The 17,151-nt window shown below is 41.3% G+C and overlaps 1 protein-coding gene across 2 annotated transcripts; it reads right to left on the bottom strand.

Moving 5' to 3' along the window:
• Positions 1 to 1,146: 1,146 nt before the first annotated feature.
• LOC113023876 (sarcalumenin) lies at positions 1,147 to 16,290 on the bottom strand. 2 transcript variants are annotated; one of them, XM_026170299.1, is made up of 8 exons: positions 16,213 to 16,290; positions 9,251 to 10,192; positions 6,894 to 6,986; positions 6,059 to 6,154; positions 4,404 to 4,520; positions 3,626 to 3,859; positions 2,889 to 3,238; positions 1,147 to 2,436 (listed from the first exon to the last, which is right to left on the bottom strand). In XM_026170299.1, the coding sequence occupies exons 1-8, from the start codon at positions 16,268 to 16,270 to the stop codon at positions 1,936 to 1,938; spliced, it is 2,391 nt and encodes a 796-aa protein (XP_026026084.1). In that variant the 5' UTR covers positions 16,271 to 16,290; the 3' UTR covers positions 1,147 to 1,935. The 2 variants fall into 2 exon arrangements, with proteins under 2 accessions (XP_026026084.1, XP_026026085.1); XM_026170300.1 differs by having other exon boundaries at positions 6,894 to 6,983.
• Positions 16,291 to 17,151: the final 861 nt, after the last annotated feature.

The raw sequence follows: 17,151 nt of genomic DNA, 5'->3' as shown, positions 1-17,151 counted from the left end.
TCACAAGTAAACATGTACAGTGACTTATTTCCCAGTGTCCAAACAGTCTGGAATAAAAGAAAGGCAAAAAAAAAAATAAGTGAATGAACGACAAGTAACTTGAAATGTTGCTTGTATGCCACCATCTACACTAAAGATGAGTTTGTTTGGAGTGTGTTGTCGAGTCACTTTTTAAAGTAGTGTCTAAGTGGTCTAGAGCATTGCTTATTCAGCTCAGTTTCAAGGTTTCATTGTGTGCTTTTGAAGCAGCGAGACACTGTCGCTTGAATTGCCTGAATTGCCTCTTTGTTTAATTTCATTCATCGCTGAACAGATCTGCGATGTGGGCGGTGATTTAGAAAAGCCGCGCTAATTGTGTAGGCCACCATATGCCGTATTTACAGAGTGTGGTCTTTTATCATTGACTCTCTACATTGTCAGACTTTTGTCCTACAACTATGAACGCATCTCATGTTGCTTGCCTGCACACTTCTGTGCTGACTGTGTAGCATTGTCTGGCACACGATTGTAGTGGGATCCATCTAAATCACTTCACATAGATATATAATCATACTCACGCACACACAAACTTTTGATTGATGAAAAATGCACTGCTTTAAAGAAATTTGAGCCTATATAAAACGATAAGCTGCTGACAAACCGTGAGAAAGCATAAAAACTGTGTCTATACCAAGTTTGTGCAGCTGTTAAACAAACTGGAAAAAACGGGCAGCTTATAAAAATACATCCAACCTATTGCTTTCTTTTCACCATCAATTAACACATTGAATGGAAGCGCCACCTGGTGTCTGTCTTCCCTCACTGCAAAGGAGGGAAGCCAGCAGCTTATAAAAAAGCTTAGCGTTTCTATTTTGCTGTGATTTGGGCTGCTGTGAGCTCACTCAGCTGCTACACGCTCAGCTATGCCTCGGATCCATAAAGCATGTATCTGGATGGATATATGTGAATAAATCTGATTGCAGTTTCTTCCTCTCGACTGACAGTCCAAAACAGCATGTTGCGAGAACTGATGCTTTTACCTTGTGTATTCCCAAAGCCTTCTAAATTTTGCAGCCGAACAACCAAATGATATGAATTATAAATCGTTTCAGTGGGAGAGATTTCGTCGGTAATGTCTTTGAAGGCTCACAAAGGAAACAGGCACGATTCCTGATTTTTGGTGTTTACTCAAAAGAAATCACACAAAACAATGACAATGAGAAACAGGCCTAAAAGAATGAGAAGAAGATTACACTTTAAAGGAAATGCCCATGTGGTCTGCAGCCGTGGTTGAGGTAACACTAGTATCAGTTTGGATGGCTGAAAAGGCCACGTGTTATTATGGGTTTTTGCATTGGATAAACAGAAAATCACCAGAGATGTTCAAATAAAAATAGTTTGTATAATGAACATTGTATAGTAAAATACAGAGTCCAGTACAGTTTACAGTAGGGTAGTGGAATTACAACTAAATGTGGTACAGGGACATTTGAAAACACAACAGGAGCACCATTCCCTCTTCCATTGTACTAATATAAACGTATTCTGATTTTAGGACATTTAACCTGGTGGATAGGTGAGTAGAGGCCATAAGAACACAGCACTGCAGATCGCACTGAATTTTCAGACATTGCACACAAAAGACACAGCGTTTAATATCGTTGGAAGAGTAGAGTCACTGCCAGCAAATTTTCTCTGATGAAAAGCAGAGCCAATAAATAATATACAAACTTGAAAGATGTGAGATAGAATGTCTCTCAGTTTTCATTCAGATATCTTGTGAGATTATACGAGCCTAAATATTCTGTCTGCTTGGTACATCATAAAGACACAAACAAGCACTAATAAATAAACTTAAGTACTTCTGATTCGGGTCTTCCAGTTTCTCTAGTTCGTGGTACATTTCTCTGTCTTCCCAGCCACCATCTGCCTCCTCCTGCACCCTTCTCCTCCATCTCACTGTCTCCTCCAGCGGTTTTTGGGCTTCTCCTCACATGCAGGGCCCTCACAGGTACCAGGGAGGGGAGGCGGCGGTGTTGTTGCAGCTTTCGCAGGGGCGGGTGCATCTGTCCTCTTGCTAACGCTGCCGAGCAGAGCCGGGAGCTCGTGTGAAATGGCTTTCTCGAGCTTCTCCAGCAGGCAGCCTCCAGTCCAGCTGCAGTGATAGGAGAGCTGCTTGAAGTTGGAAATCGGGTTGACCCCGAAGAAGTCCTGGTAGGCCTCCTTGTCTGGCAGGTCGAATTTGCTGACATTGGTCTTAGCCAGAATGGACTTGAAGATGTAATACTTGTCGGGGTCATTGACAATGTCTTGGAACACCTCATGGGGGTCACCAAACCAGCCCAGCTTATCGTAGTAGGTCTGGAGGTAGCGATCCACCAGCAGAGTGTGGATGCGCACACGGATGGCGTGCTGCCGAATGAATGCGATCTTGTTCTCCATCTGATTTTCAATCACCTGCAAGGGAGGAGGAAGAGAAACGAGAGAGAGCGGGTGATACAAAACAGATAAAAGGACCAAACCGAAACAATGAATTATAGATTACTAGCACGAACGTGTGCTTTGATTGCAATGATACCATCATGAAGTCCAGTAGTACTGAACCAACAAGTAGACTTCTGAAAAAGTCTGAAAGCTCATACCCAACATCAGTCCACTTAATATGACATATGTACTGCTCTCAGTAAAACACAACCTCCTCTCTGTAATCACACTGGTTTAAGCTGTATTTCGGTAATTCTTTTGCATCTGTGCTGCCACACTTCTCACTTAAAAGATTTGCTGCTACTTTTTGCTTCCAGTGTTTCAAAAGCCCCCACTTCTACTCCAGCATCCACCTGAAAGCTAATTCCAGTTTAATCCTGCTTATTAAACTAATGAGTCAACAAAAACTGCTGTAGAAGTTGCACCTGGTTGAGGTCCTCCAGCAGTGAGATCTCCTCCTTCATAAACAGCTCCCGGCTGGTGTCTGGAGCATAGGCGTAAGGCCAGAAGGAGCTGACGTACACTCGAGGAGGTTCGGTGACATTGATGAGCGGTGCCATGCTCCAGAAAAGGGCTCCGTAGACCCTCATCAGGTTCTGGGTCGAGAGGCTGTCTGCCTTGTTGAGGATGAGGCGGATCTGTGATTCACGGCCCTTCATCTGCCGAAAGAGCATCTCCAGCTCACCTCCCACATCCAGTTTAGTAGGATCAAAGACCAGGAAGATGAGATCAGCCCGATCAATGAACCACTGGCACACCTCATTGTATGGGTATCCTGAAGGAAAAAGAGGACAATTTATGTGTGTTTTAGAGTCAGAAAGCTTCAAGGAAACCTCTCATTGCACCCAGAAGATAAACCAATCAGCATGCTTTTTATTAACAGCTATTCTTTGTTTTCTGTGAAAGGCTTACTTAAAAAAAATCATAAAAAACAAATAACTAGCAGAAAATATAGGTTTAATAAAGAGTGTAGATATCTGATAGTGCTGTATACTGATTTAATCCAACTCTCTCTATAAACCAGTGTGGAAATGTCATTGTAGTGGATCACCCCAGTAATACCAGCCTGCAGTTAAATTTTACATGTCTAATTAGAGAATTAGAACAAAAACATTAAATATTTCATCAACTGCTGCACTAATAGAAGAAATGTGACCATCACCTCTTTCCTGCTGCTTTCGGTTTTCAATGATGCCCGGTGTGTCGACTATGGTGACCCTCTCCAGCAGCTTGTGTGGCATCTCAATGCCGACCAGTCGCTCCAGAAAGTTCTGGCCGAACTTCTCTAGAGGCGAGAAAGGCCTCGAGCTATCTGCCGCCATGACGATGCCCTCTACACTCCGAAACTTCTCGCCGTGCATTATGACAGTGTACTCGGAGGTAGTGGGTTCAGCACCTGTTGAAATGATGGAAAAGGAAATGCTTTATTAATTTGATTAATTAATTTGTAATAATAACTTGTTAATGCAAAATAACTCCAACATATAATTTTAGTACTAAAACAAAATGCTTGTCTAATGTTTAATGACTGTAAAAATAAACTATTGTTTAAATGTTTAACTAAACTTTGAGCCTTATTTGTAAAATGTTTCTAGACAAATGTGTTCTTAACATGTTTAAAAGAAGGGATAAAACTTTTGGTAGATATTCAGGGTTGTTTTATTTGTGTCATACGGGCCAAAGTGGCAATGAACCTTCCTTAATAATGAAATAATATATAATATGTTATATAGTCTGAGGACGTGTTGAAACTGAAAACATCGCATCCAGGACAACATAATCCACTTTCTGGGATTTCCTCACCTGGATTATTGAGCATGCATCAAGCTATTATTATTACTATTAATACTATTCTGTTTATTTACACTGTTACGTTATAGCTTCAAGTCAAGATGAAGCTGTCACTGACAAACTAACAATCATGCTGTATCTGTATGAACCTGTGTAGAGTTGCTGGGGGGTGCCATGAAGACCCAGCAGATAGTTGATCATAGAGGACTTGCCAACGCTCCAGGGTCCCAGAAACAAAACCATGGGCTTGGATGTGACCTCGCCCTCTGAGTATGTGAGAGCCAGACATAAAAAAGAAGGATGAAGAAAAAAGGAACAAAGACATAGACAAAGAAGTCATTAAACACATCAAACCCTCCTCTTTCTTGTTTTTGAAAAACTTAAACTATGCTACTGTTTAACTACTGTTTTTTTTTTTAAACATCTTTCCCTCCTCGGGTGCTTACTAGAGCTAATCCTGGTTTCTGTCATTTTTCAGGCTTGCTTCCAGAACAAAATGACTGGCTGTGCTTCAGAAGCTAGTGAGGGTGACCTCTGCCTTTACAGCTTGCTAGCATCACCCTTTGAAAAAACCACTTCAACATATTGATATATTGATATATGTTGAAGTGTCAAAACTCATCACTAAGGGTACAGGAAAGGTCACCAAATGTTCTCTTTTTTGGGGAAAGAGTTAACAGTAAATCCACAGCTGCAGCCATCCTGCTCATGTCACCACACCACACACTGGTTGTTTGGTTTGCCAGTATACAGTGGGTATGCACCCCTGACACTTTAATTCAGAGCAACCCAGGTCAGCAAAGACTTTCAAGAATGCTAGAAAGTTTTGAAGGTGACCACTTAAAGTTTTGGTAAATCCCTCTGATTATTCTTTTGTGGCGTCCTTGTCTTTAAATTAAAACCTCCCGTTGGACAAAGGAAATACCAAAATGAATGGGGACATTTAATTCAAAGCACATTTATTCTCCCCTCAGAAAATAAACTTAGAAAACAAAGCATAGAATCTCTTAATATAAAATACCTTAATGGTACACTTTGTGATATATACTCACCAATGTAAAAAATAATAATAACAATAATAAATGAAACTACCTTTGAATTGATTGTAATTGTGTACTTCCATTCTGGAACACAAGGTGTCCCAGAATCACATGGCACAGTGTGAAGTCTTGATCCTGCTCCTTAGCATAAATACTCCATGCCCTGAAGTGCTATGGAACAAAGTTGCAGTGCTCCTGGCCCACACAATGTTCCCTTTAAATTTCAGCAGACAGAGTCCTTATTGTGCTTCTCTGTGTGCCTGGTTTGATTAATGTCACATCTTGGCTTCATATTCATTTATAATTATGACTTTATTTGTACTTCAGTGTTGCTGTGCTGTTCCATTTCGTTAAACCAGGCACTGTGTACATGTGAACTGATAAAGGAATGTGGGTAGGGTGTGCTGCTTTGGTTTTACACACCACAGTAAACGGCTGGAAAAGCAATGTGTTGAAGCCGTGTCGTATGCTTTCTGTTTCTTTTGACAAGTTACCAGAACTGTGGCTTCTGACTGACATTCACAGCAACAGTATTTCTGTGACAGGGAAGCATGTGAAATTCTGATTTCTAACGGCCTGAAATTAAGAGTGAACTTTATAACACAAGAGGCCGCTTCTGAAGTTAAAAATAGACGTGAAGAGATCATGACCAACAGTTTCTTCCCATGTTGCTAATGTGGACCTGTAAAACCTGTTTGTGACTGTACAGACAAACTGTTAGTGCTTTGGTAAGGGCAGTTAAACTCCGCAGGAAGCTAAATCACCTGTGACTTCATGCTGCCTGAGCTCATTGTACTTGAAGGCTTGCTCTACTGGCTTGACGGCCTTGTGGTAGATGTTCAGCAGCGTCTTCACGGCACCTGGAGGGGAGTAAAGGAAAGACAACCTGGACAGTTGGGATGGTTATGTAAAAGAGCATTACGAATGCTCTTACTACCCTTACTGACGACACCAATTGCTCCTGCTGTATGTGATGAATCGGCTTCTTAAAGTTTACTGAATGGATCTGAGGTGATTAGGGGCTGGCTTTGCTCAGCTCTTTGGCCTCACCGCAACAAAACAATCCAGCTCAACAGAACAGAGGGGCTTTTTGTGCCGGGGACAGAGTTAGGCATTTTCACTGATTAATCACCTTCCCTTAAGACACGTCTGCGCACACACGCGCACACACACACACACACACACACACACACACACACACACACACACACACACACACACACACACACACACACACACACTCTTTCATACTGTACACACATGCTCACATAAAGGCCTCAGGACCCAGACATCGGGAAGCAATTTTCAGAATAGTTTCTGCAGAAAAAAAACTCCAAAATTGTTTCAAACTTCCTTTCATATGCATGCAGAAAAGCATCTGTTTTTTTTTTCCACTGACAAAGTAGCTGTAAACATTCTCCTGCATTTTTTCAGTACATGACTCCAGCTGTTATTTCTGCAGCAAAAGTCTGAAAGATGTTTGAAACAGTGTGCAGCGTAGCAAATGCGCTCACTGAAGAACCAGCTTTTTATTGAGAGGATGTGTTTTATGGGAGTTTTAAAGAGGGGGCTTCTTAACCGCCGCTGTTCCTTCCTTACCTGAGAACTCTGCTGACGGTTCAGCAGACGCCAGTTGCAGCGTATCCTCAATGTGGGAACGGTTCCTCAGTGCCACGCTTAATGTCTCTCCTTCTGTGCATTTAAATTGGAAGAACCAACTGTTTCGGTTAACACGTGACAATTAACATGGAAAAACAGGCACACGGTGACAGCAAGTAATCGAATTTTATCTGTGAAAAATATACACAACTGCTGACATGGTGGGAAAACAAACATGGACTCAATGTAAAATGTCCTAAATTGTTATGTCATGCTGTTATATATCTATCTGTCTATTTCTTTCCACAGCTACTCCCGGCTGTTTATTTCTGTACCAGAGATTGTTTCTGATTCCTCTTTAACTACACGCAGTGTCATATTCTGGGGATTTGGCATGTGAACAAAAGAAAGAGAGAAGCCGGATACCATAGACCTTTGCTGTCATTTCATGACCTGTCTCAGTTAAATGCCCAGTGACACAAATATCTCATTACCAAACAGAATTTATGTCATAAGGCACATTTTATATACACAAAACACAAAACACAATGTCTTTATTAAAGTTGCGACAGACCAATAAGCTGCCAAATAAGCAAATTGCACATTACGGCGTTTGTAAAAAAATAAAAATAAAAATCTTTTCATCTCCTCAAAGCTTGGGTTGTTTTCATTTATCAATAGATTCTTTTCTGGGTGCTCCACCGAACATTTCCAAAGGGTAAGCATGAAATGTTCCAGTGAGGCGTTCTTTAAATTAAGGGACTCATTTTTTAATTTTTATTTCCTTCTTGTCAGAAGCTTGATGAGAAAATCAGTAGGCATGTCATAGTAAGCGACTCCAAGGCTGAAAAATGAAGCCAGAGCACAAGTGCCAAATATGGCAGGTCCTTAAGTGGCCACTTGAGTCTGCCTCTAAAAGTGAGCCAATGTGAAAAGAGGCCAACTTACAGTGAAATGAATGTGTTTACAATGGGTTAAAAATGTTAGTCTTGTAGATAATTTACCCATTCGTAACAAAAGTAAAACTTTTACATTTTTCAAATATATTTTTTTGGCTTTTTAGCCTTTGTTGCAGTAGGACAACCGGAGAGAGACCAGAGGTGAGATTCAATCACAGGCCTTCAGCTTTAACCTTATGAACAGTATGAAGACTTAAAGTTTAGTAACCGGAAGCTTTGATTGACAGGTGGTTGTTACCAGAAACTTTTAAAGCAGTTTTAATGTAATTATCCGACTGGCTTGCTGTGTGGCCAGCAACCCACAGAGTCTGTGGAATATTTCGGTTTTGCAGTCATGTGACTGCTAACCATGTGAGAGTAACTTGTTTGCCATTTTAGATGTGTGACCCTGTAAGGTTAAGTGAATAAGGTCCCAGTCAGACCATCTGGCAACCATCGGTCATGTGGGGATAATTTATATTCCCTGACCTGCAAAAACTCTCACCAACTACTATCTGACTTTCAACAACAAAACGGAAACAGAAAATGTGCCTTCAGCAACTCCCAACTATTGTGTGCATGATTTCACTTGAGAAACTGGTGCCAAAGAAGACAAAAAAAGTCACATGGATGCCATAAAACTTCAAAATACTGCTCCTCAAACCAATGGATGGTACCACAATGCCTATAGTCACCATCTACATACGATTTTAGGTCTGAAAGCTAAAAAGCTACAGCTATGAAATGACTAGAAGATCAGCTTAGCACAAAGACTGAAAACAGATATAGCTACACTGGTTATATAAAAAATTATCTCCCTAATATCACCCATAAGGTCCACTGACTAAAACCATAAATAATGTTTGTTTTATGCTTGCAAGCGAACAAAGTCTAAAAACCACATGTCGTTGCTTGCATTGGGTTCAGTTTCTCTCCCAGCTGGCTGCACTTTCATATTTAGTCTGAAAATATGAGATTTTTGTCAGGGTTCTCATCTAATATTTACAAGCAGGCAAAGATACAGGTCTTTTTCATTTAGGATTAAAAAAAGACAGCATGCACCCCACCAAACATGATGAATGAACAAATTAATGAAGTGGGATCAGAGTAAGAGATTGGAATCCCTGTAGGACTTTGCCTTCCTCTTTTATAGTAGGTGTCAACACCCGGATACCAGATAATGACATGCTTCCTTAATCACAGAAGCACCAGCTGGATGGGGACAGATTTTCTGTAACACAATCCCTCCAAGTCTACTTGCAGGTCAGAATGAAGGCAAGACATTTAGCTCTGGTTTCAGCAAAAACATACAAGTCACCTTGCTCTTCTTCAAAAAACTCCCTCAAACAAATAGATTTTCTATAAAAGCTGAGCTTAAACATCTGATATACAAATCGTAGGGACATCATGTTTTTGTACCTTTGAATTTAGACTGTGAAGGCTCCTCTGGAGTCACCTCCTCCACTGCCTCTACTGTAATTTCCTCAGTTACATCCTGCACTCCTGCTTCCTCAACCGACTGTGGTGTTATCTCCTCTGTAACAGCTTCTGGGTGAACCTGTGGAGTGACTCCTGGCTCTTGTTGCTTTTCTAAAATCACTCCAGCCGGAGACTCTGCAGTGACGTCTGGTTCAGGTTCAGTCTCTAAACTATCTGCTGATACTGTTTTTGGTTCTTCTATCAGTTCTGGCTCCGTTTCCTCAGACTCAGGGTTGGTTTCAGGAACCACCTCTGGTTCCTCTTGTGATTCTGATTCGGTCAATTCGACCGCCTCCCTCTCAGCTGCATCCTCCACATCTGTATCGTCTTGCAGGACTGTTTTCACAGTTTTCATTTCTACAGAAGCTTCCTCTGTTTCTTCCTGTACGTCTTCATCTTCTGATTCCTCAGTCTCTTTAACCGCATCTTCTCCATCAGTATCCTTAGGTTCAATCCCTTCTTCCTCCTGGGATATTCCATTTTTGGCTTCTTCCTCGTCTTCCTTAGCCACAGCCAAAGTCTCCTCCTCATCTTCAGGAATAGGTGGATCATCTACTGTCTCCTCAGCTTCTTCATCTGATGTCACTTCTTCTTCATCTTCTTCTTCACTTGCTGCCACCTTGGTGGAAGAATCCTCTTGTGGTGCTTCCTCTTCCTCCTTATCCTCTGAGGAGGATGGGTCTTTTTCAGCATCTGCAGTCGATGGGGCTTTGCAGGGATGGCACACGGCCCTCTCTGGGGCTGGGGTGTCGTTGGAGGAGCTCTGGCTGGAATGCTCCTCTGATGTGTCACAGCCACAGGAAAAGAGGTCTCCCTCTGGCCGCTGGAGCTTCAGACGCATCCGAGGATCCTCATCTTGGACAGAGGAGTCTGTCAGGAGATCTGAAACGAGAGGGAAATATGATTTTACAAAAGTTTACCTTTCAGCATGACAGAAACCTTTGAAATATCTCTGGCAGCAAAATTTTGTAAAGAAAGAGAAGTGATTGTTCTTGAAGTCATTGTCATCTCAGACTTTAAAAAGATGCAATGAAATGCCTCACATTTCATAGTCAAAAATCACTGTTATGCAATTCACTTCAAGTAGAGATGTACAGACAAGTCACCCTTGTTTGCTACGTCAGCGTTCGACCTGCATTCAATCAGGATGCTTGAACAGAGCAGATCACAGGTTTATCACCTCTTGGATTTCTGACTCAGATTTCAGTTCCTTGACTGGTGGAATGAAGGAATGGACTATTTAAGGCTACAAACACTGGACAGTGGCAGAGGACGCCAAACAGAAATGAATTCATGTAAGGGTACACATTTTTGCTCATGTGGTGTTTTTAATTAACATGAAATTTCTGGCCAAAAGTGTGAATGAATAAATAATTTCCTTTATTTCCTGATTTTCAAATAAATTCTATTATATTATCATTAATAAGGACAAATAGAAGCATCACTTGATTAGTACTGAATCAAAAACTGTGATGTATGCCATTCAAATCTTCTGTTTGGATGATTAGGCAGCGGAAGAAAACTGATAACCTGACAGGCTGCAGCAAGACCAGGTATATAAAAAAACAAGGACTATTTGCAACTGTAGAAGAGACCAAGAAACATGCTGTTTAACCCACACATTGCCTTTTCCCACTAAATGTTTTCTTAACTTTAAAGCCAAAGATTTGTTCAGTGATTGATGATAAAATGGTTTAAATGTTTCTCACAGGTCAATATGACATTATTAGCAGAGACTACACCAAGTTGCTCGCACCCGTTCAGGTAAACAGACATCAGCATTGTTCTACAGTTACCGTGGCGTCGAAACAATCATACCTATAAACAAGCTTCTCCCTCTGCATTACACTACATACATGTGCGTGAGATACGCTTCACTACCACAGTGACCAGAGAGCACAAGGCCACGACCTCTGTTTAAATATAACTGCGTGTGAGGAGGAACGCACATTGATACAACGTGTGATGTGAGGGAGTTAAATACATGTCTACGGGTCATGTTACACGATGGGGTCAGTGTAATGGATGAAGACTAATAGCCTCAGGCAGCTGTCATGGTTATTAGATTGTCCTACGCTGATAAGTAATTTGTGATAATTTCATTTACATTTTTGCACAAAATACTTCCAACATAAATGTATTTAAATTCTACTAATTTAATCCAGTGCATGAATTATTTTGCTCGATAAACTTTCTTTGGTTAGACTCACAATCTAAAGCTTTATATTTCAGTTTCACTGTCACGGCTTACTGGGACACTTGATGAAATGAAATCATTATTACCCAAACTTGTTTCACTTGCGCTGTTCCTGTTTTGACAAGTTAAAAGGCTGCTGGGGGAAAAACTGTAACAACAGCATAAAATCCACAACACAGGAAACTTTCTCTGTTTTGCTGTATCAGGATTGGCTAGTTCCAAACCTCTGAATCAGTGTGCACATCCAAGATTAGTTCATGAAAGAAAATCCAGATGCTGAGTGAGCCAAACTATCAGGTTAGTATCAATGCAGATGCCTTTCCATTTCGTCTCTGTGGGCAAAGAGTAGTGCAGCTATCGGCTACTTTCTGTCTAAAAGGTGGATGTGAAAGTAACCAGTAGCTCCCTCCTAGTCAGGTATACTTGGACTTTAAGCTTTGATTTATGTTTTCTTTACCCTATTTTAAGACCTTGAATCAAACACCACACATGAACTTTATTCTCATGATGCTGCTTATCACCTCTTGGAAGCTTCATTAGCTTATCACCTACTGAGCTGCTGTCAGCATCTGTGACCAGAGAAGGTTTCTAATCCCACAGGATCCTCAGTGTTCACGAACTATAAAGGTTATAATTTAAAATGTTTTGGACACTATGTGCTGGAACTCAGTCCATTCATACAAGTGAAAACAACAAGATTTGTTTCACTGGTCCATCGCTAAACATGGCTTTAATGGACAACCTGTCCAATCCTCAGCTCTAACACACAAAAAGACAGAAAATCCCACAAACAATTCCTTTCTAAGCAGAAGAGTCTTTTGACTTTATCACACTTTCTGAGCGCGATTAGCATCAGAGAGACAGCATTTGGATGCGAAGATGCTTCCTCGCTGTTACTGAAGGCGGCTAAGTCATGCTTGTCCAGACTCTGTCATTTTGGGTGGAACAAGACTAATAAAACACATCTTGGCCAGACTTAAGTGCACGATGGGTGTCAGCAAATGAGTGACTCAAAGAGAGGGGATTAGTGAGAGGAAAAGTGAGGAGGGTGTATGGTTCAGAGATTCTGATCAAGCTTGGGGGAGGTCTGGATGCCGTCCATAGACATGTTGTTACAGCATTGTCTGCATAGTAACATGAACAGCAGCAGGCGCTGCAATCCTGAGTTTAGTTAGTGAATGAAGGTTTCCAGAGTTAAATGACATTTCACACCAAGGTCATTGTTTAAAGATCATTCACTAATTATGTAATACAAAACAGATTAAATATCCGCTGTTTTTGTCATCTGATCAATTATCAAAGCGTATGTACCAAACATTTATTTGAAATCCTTGATATGCTAATTTAGTGGAAGGCTCTTTATCACACTAACTGCTGAAAGTGCATGTTTAAAGAACCTGGTATTTACATGTAGTTTTTAAACTTGCAAACATTGCAGCGACGCTGTCTGAACTTCATGCACACGCTATTCTCGAAACTGCTGGTCTCAAGATCACATCAAGCAGGGAGATCATTTTCTGCTGTGCTAGTTGCCAGCAGTGGCCAAATTAAATTAAAGTTAACATAATTAAAAATGGGAATGACGTGCCAGTGTGAAAGAAAAAGTATGTGTGAAAATAATCCCCTGTGCTTTCAGAGACACAGCTTTCCAATATAAAAAAACATTTAGAAGAAACCCAAATAAGTGTTTTTCTCATTTTTATAGCATTTTTTACAGCATAGCTGTGAGAACGGTAAAAAGGGTCTGCTGCTGGTCTGCTGTACATATTAGATGGATGTAGCCACTTTTATGATACCCATGGGTTTGTGAAGTCCTCTGCTGAAACCTCAAACTCATCATTTTGATTCAGTTTCTGAAACCAGGCTTGACGAGCAAGGGTTGCATCACCTACTCATATACACTTGATGTACAGCAGGGGTGGGCAACTCCAGGCCTCGAGGGCTGGTGTCCTGCAGGTTTTAGATGTGTCCTTGATTCAACACAGCTGATTTAGTGACCTCCTCAACACGTCTTGAAGTTCTCCAGAGGCCTGGTAATGAACTAATCATGTGATTCAGGTGTGTTGATCCAGGGTGAGATCTAAAACCTGCAGGACACCGGCCCTCGAGGCCTGGAGTTGCCCACCCCTGATGTACAGGGTAGCTATGAGCTAAAAGTTACTGTTGTTGTATTTATTTTACTTTAGATAAAAAGTGAGCATCATGAAAAAAATTTAAAAAGATTTCCGACCATAAACTCATCAGCAAAGGTGGCCTCAGTCTCACAGACCAGCTGGCGACCATCTGATAGAGAAAAATGTACAGAAACCAGTCACAAACAAAGTGGAAAAAAAAAACTTTCCTTGTGATTGCTTTGGCTGCTAGCAGATTGCCTGTAGGCGATGCTGGCTGGTCTGCAAACACCTACTAACTACTAGCTGGGTGGTAGCAAAACTTCAATAAGCGTGATGCAAACTTGAAATAGAGCATATTCACCTTCAAGTAAAAGTTGTGCCTTAGTACTATAGGCTAGACGTTTTAAAAGGTTCAACTTTTACTTTGAAAGCAAATGGTCTCCATTTCCAGTTCGTATTGTGCTTTTCACAGTTTCACTACCACTTGCTTGCAAGACAAACCAGCGTCTTTCATGGAAGCTCACTGCGGAAACCTGCTACAGACAAGAGCAATTGCAAGGAGGTTTTGCAATTTTCACCATGTGATTGCCAGGAACCTCTGTCAACCACTCCCCAAATGGTCTTTTCTTTGGATACTGATGGTTAGCCACACAAATATAAAGAATGGTCTTTGTGACTGGAGCCTTACTAAGGTCATGAATACAGTGATCAGTGGTCCAGAACAAAATATATGGGATTTAGAAATAAAGCTTCTTTTGTGTTAATCTTAGCAAGCTAATGTGCTATTGTGATATTAGTATATTAAAAACAATAATTTAATAGATAATGATTCAGTTTGTAAAGCTATCAAAATCAAGGAGCAATGTGCTCCTGATCCCTGCACCGCCGGCTGCTGCAGTGGAGCCTGGGCAGACCGTGGTGTTGTGGGGATAGAGTGGGACAGGTGCCTGGATGCTGGATGGTACAACTTTGAGACAGAAATAGTGACACAATGAGTCAGAGGGTGAAAAGAAGGAGGGATAATTCCACTCCTATTTTCAGGAAGTGTGACGCTCTTCTTCTCCATGTGATTCTCATGAGGCAGGCCTGCATCTGTGCTGCACTATTACACGCAGCCCCTGCAACAGTGTGCAGCGGCACAAAGCTCTTTTTAAAGACCAAGAACAATAAAAGCATCAGTGGTGAGATCAATGACATGCAGCTATGTATTGCACTTTGAGCATAACAACCACAGTTATTCGCATACAGGATGGAAGGACTGTTAAATTTTGGGTCGATATGTGTGTTTTTCTTTTGTTCTTCTTCATTCGAGTCCTGACATTGGCAAATGCCATCTTATATGCTAGAAGGCCACCAGCAGTTAACAAGTACTTAAATACATCATTTAGCATCATCTTTAAACAGTTAATTAAATACAGTCATTTAACCCTCCAAAGACAGCGTGCTTTCTGTTAGCAACTCTATCACCACAGTTTATTTTCATTCACCTCGACTTTTAATGCCCCATTATGTAATTTTAAACAGCCCAACTGTTGGGCTTCTCGGCTCAGGTCTTATATTCCCTGTGCCGAGCTTCTCGTGCCTGTTTTAGAAGGAACATCCTGACTGGACAGCGCTGACTGGAATGACAGATTAGCGGCTCTGCAGAGTGGGAGTGGTGAAGCTTTATCGAGACATTAAATCAAGTACTGACTGTCTGTGCTCATGTATGACTTTATGACGAGTGAGTCACTGTATGTGACTATTTACACAGCGCAAATATGTGAGCATTTCTGAAAGAGAGATATACTGATCCCCGGCTTTGGTGACTACAGTATCTGATGACGACTTTGTGACACCTGACTACAGCAGCTTGTAGGGGCCAAAATGAAGCAATGCAAGGGCAGACAAGGGTGTTCCTGGCTTCAACTTTAGTAAAGAAATCAATTAAAAACAACTATAACGTTCTGAAACAACTTTCGCAACAAGTTTGATTAAGTGTCATGCCTATATCTGTAAATCCTTACTCGGGCACCGCACGGTGCTGTTAATGCAGATGATTTGTATTTGTATTTTCAATCACTGCGTTTACTTTGGATGCAGAAGAGAACGTGATTCTTTGGAGAATGTCCAAGTTACTCTGTCAGTGCTGTCACTGTGTTACTCTGGAGGGCACAGAGAATAAGCAGCAGGCAGGACAGTTTCCATCAGCTGGAGTCACACCTCAGCCCTGACATTTCCACTTACACAACCAAAAATTCTGCACTGCACCACAGAAGCATATAGTACACACCTAAGAGTCAAACCTGAGAATGCATTCAGTTAGCAGTGACCCCATTATAGTTTCATGGCTCAAATCATGATAATAATAAATAAAGACTATTAAAAAATATTTAAAATTTCCATTTGTTGTTTGTTATCATTTCAGTTTCCAGCAAGATGTGCAAAAACCCACATGCTTAAAGACACAGGCAAAATACACCTATAGCCATCTAAATGTATTGGATCAGCTGGTCCATTTCAAACATGCCTGCTTGAATTACACACCCATCAAGCGGTTTTACAAAACTTAGACATTTTGACAAAATCCCAGCTTCAACCCTCCACCGTACCTGCAGCAGACAAGGCCAGAAGAGACAGCAAGCAGCACACAGACACCACAGACTTCATTTTGGCTGCCAGGGACCTGCCGCTCATCTCCCTCAGCTATATATACTGCTCTAGCTGAAGGTCAGAGGGCATGCCAGTGAAGGGGGGGGGGCAGCAGCTGCACCCGTGTCAGCCATTGTGTGTCAGAGCAGCTGCCAGTTCTAATCGGGAATGTTGAGAGAAGAGGGAGACTAAGTGATCATGTTGTGCTTTGGTTTGCAGGCTGTATAAAAGCACCTCGGAAAACTGAAAAAGAAAAATTCAGAAGCTTTACATTTTAATGAGACAAGTTTTTTTTGAGTCACATTTATAGTGCAGCAGTAATGCCTTTCATTTGCTTCATTGCTTTAGCTCAGATTAAAAAACACTGAATGGATTACCATGGGTTTGGGGGCAAAAAGTAAGTGGCCATTTTATTAGGTACAGTCATGGAGGTCCTAGAAACATTCCTCTGGGATTTTGGAAACTTTTGTTTCCGAACATCGCTCTACTGGATTGATTTCTGGAGACTGTGGTGCACATTTGACTCCAGTGAACTCATTATGATGCCCAAGAAACCAGTTTGACATCATTTGAGCTCTGTGTATGGTGTTTTTCCTGTTGGTAGCAGTCATCAGATGACTGGTACACTGTGGTTAGAAAGGGATGGACACGGTTGGCATCAACAATGATTTAAACAGCACTCATTTGGTATTAAGGCGTCCAAAGTGTGCCAAGCAAATATCCCCACACCGTTTTACACCCCCACCAGATTGAGCTGCTGATAGAAGGCAAGGTGAATCCAGGGTTTCATGTTGTTTACACACAAATCCTGACTGTCATCCAGCTGACATAGACCTTGAGACTCAGACCAGGAAACATTGTTCCAATTTTCGTGAAGCTGTAACTGTAGCCTTGGTTTT

This window comes from Astatotilapia calliptera, chromosome 6 (assembly GCF_900246225.1).
Source record: "Astatotilapia calliptera chromosome 6, fAstCal1.2, whole genome shotgun sequence".
NCBI lineage: Eukaryota > Metazoa > Chordata > Actinopteri > Cichliformes > Cichlidae > Astatotilapia > Astatotilapia calliptera.
Note: the sequence above shows the minus strand (reverse complement) of the source record. Positions and strands in the feature narration are given on the sequence as shown.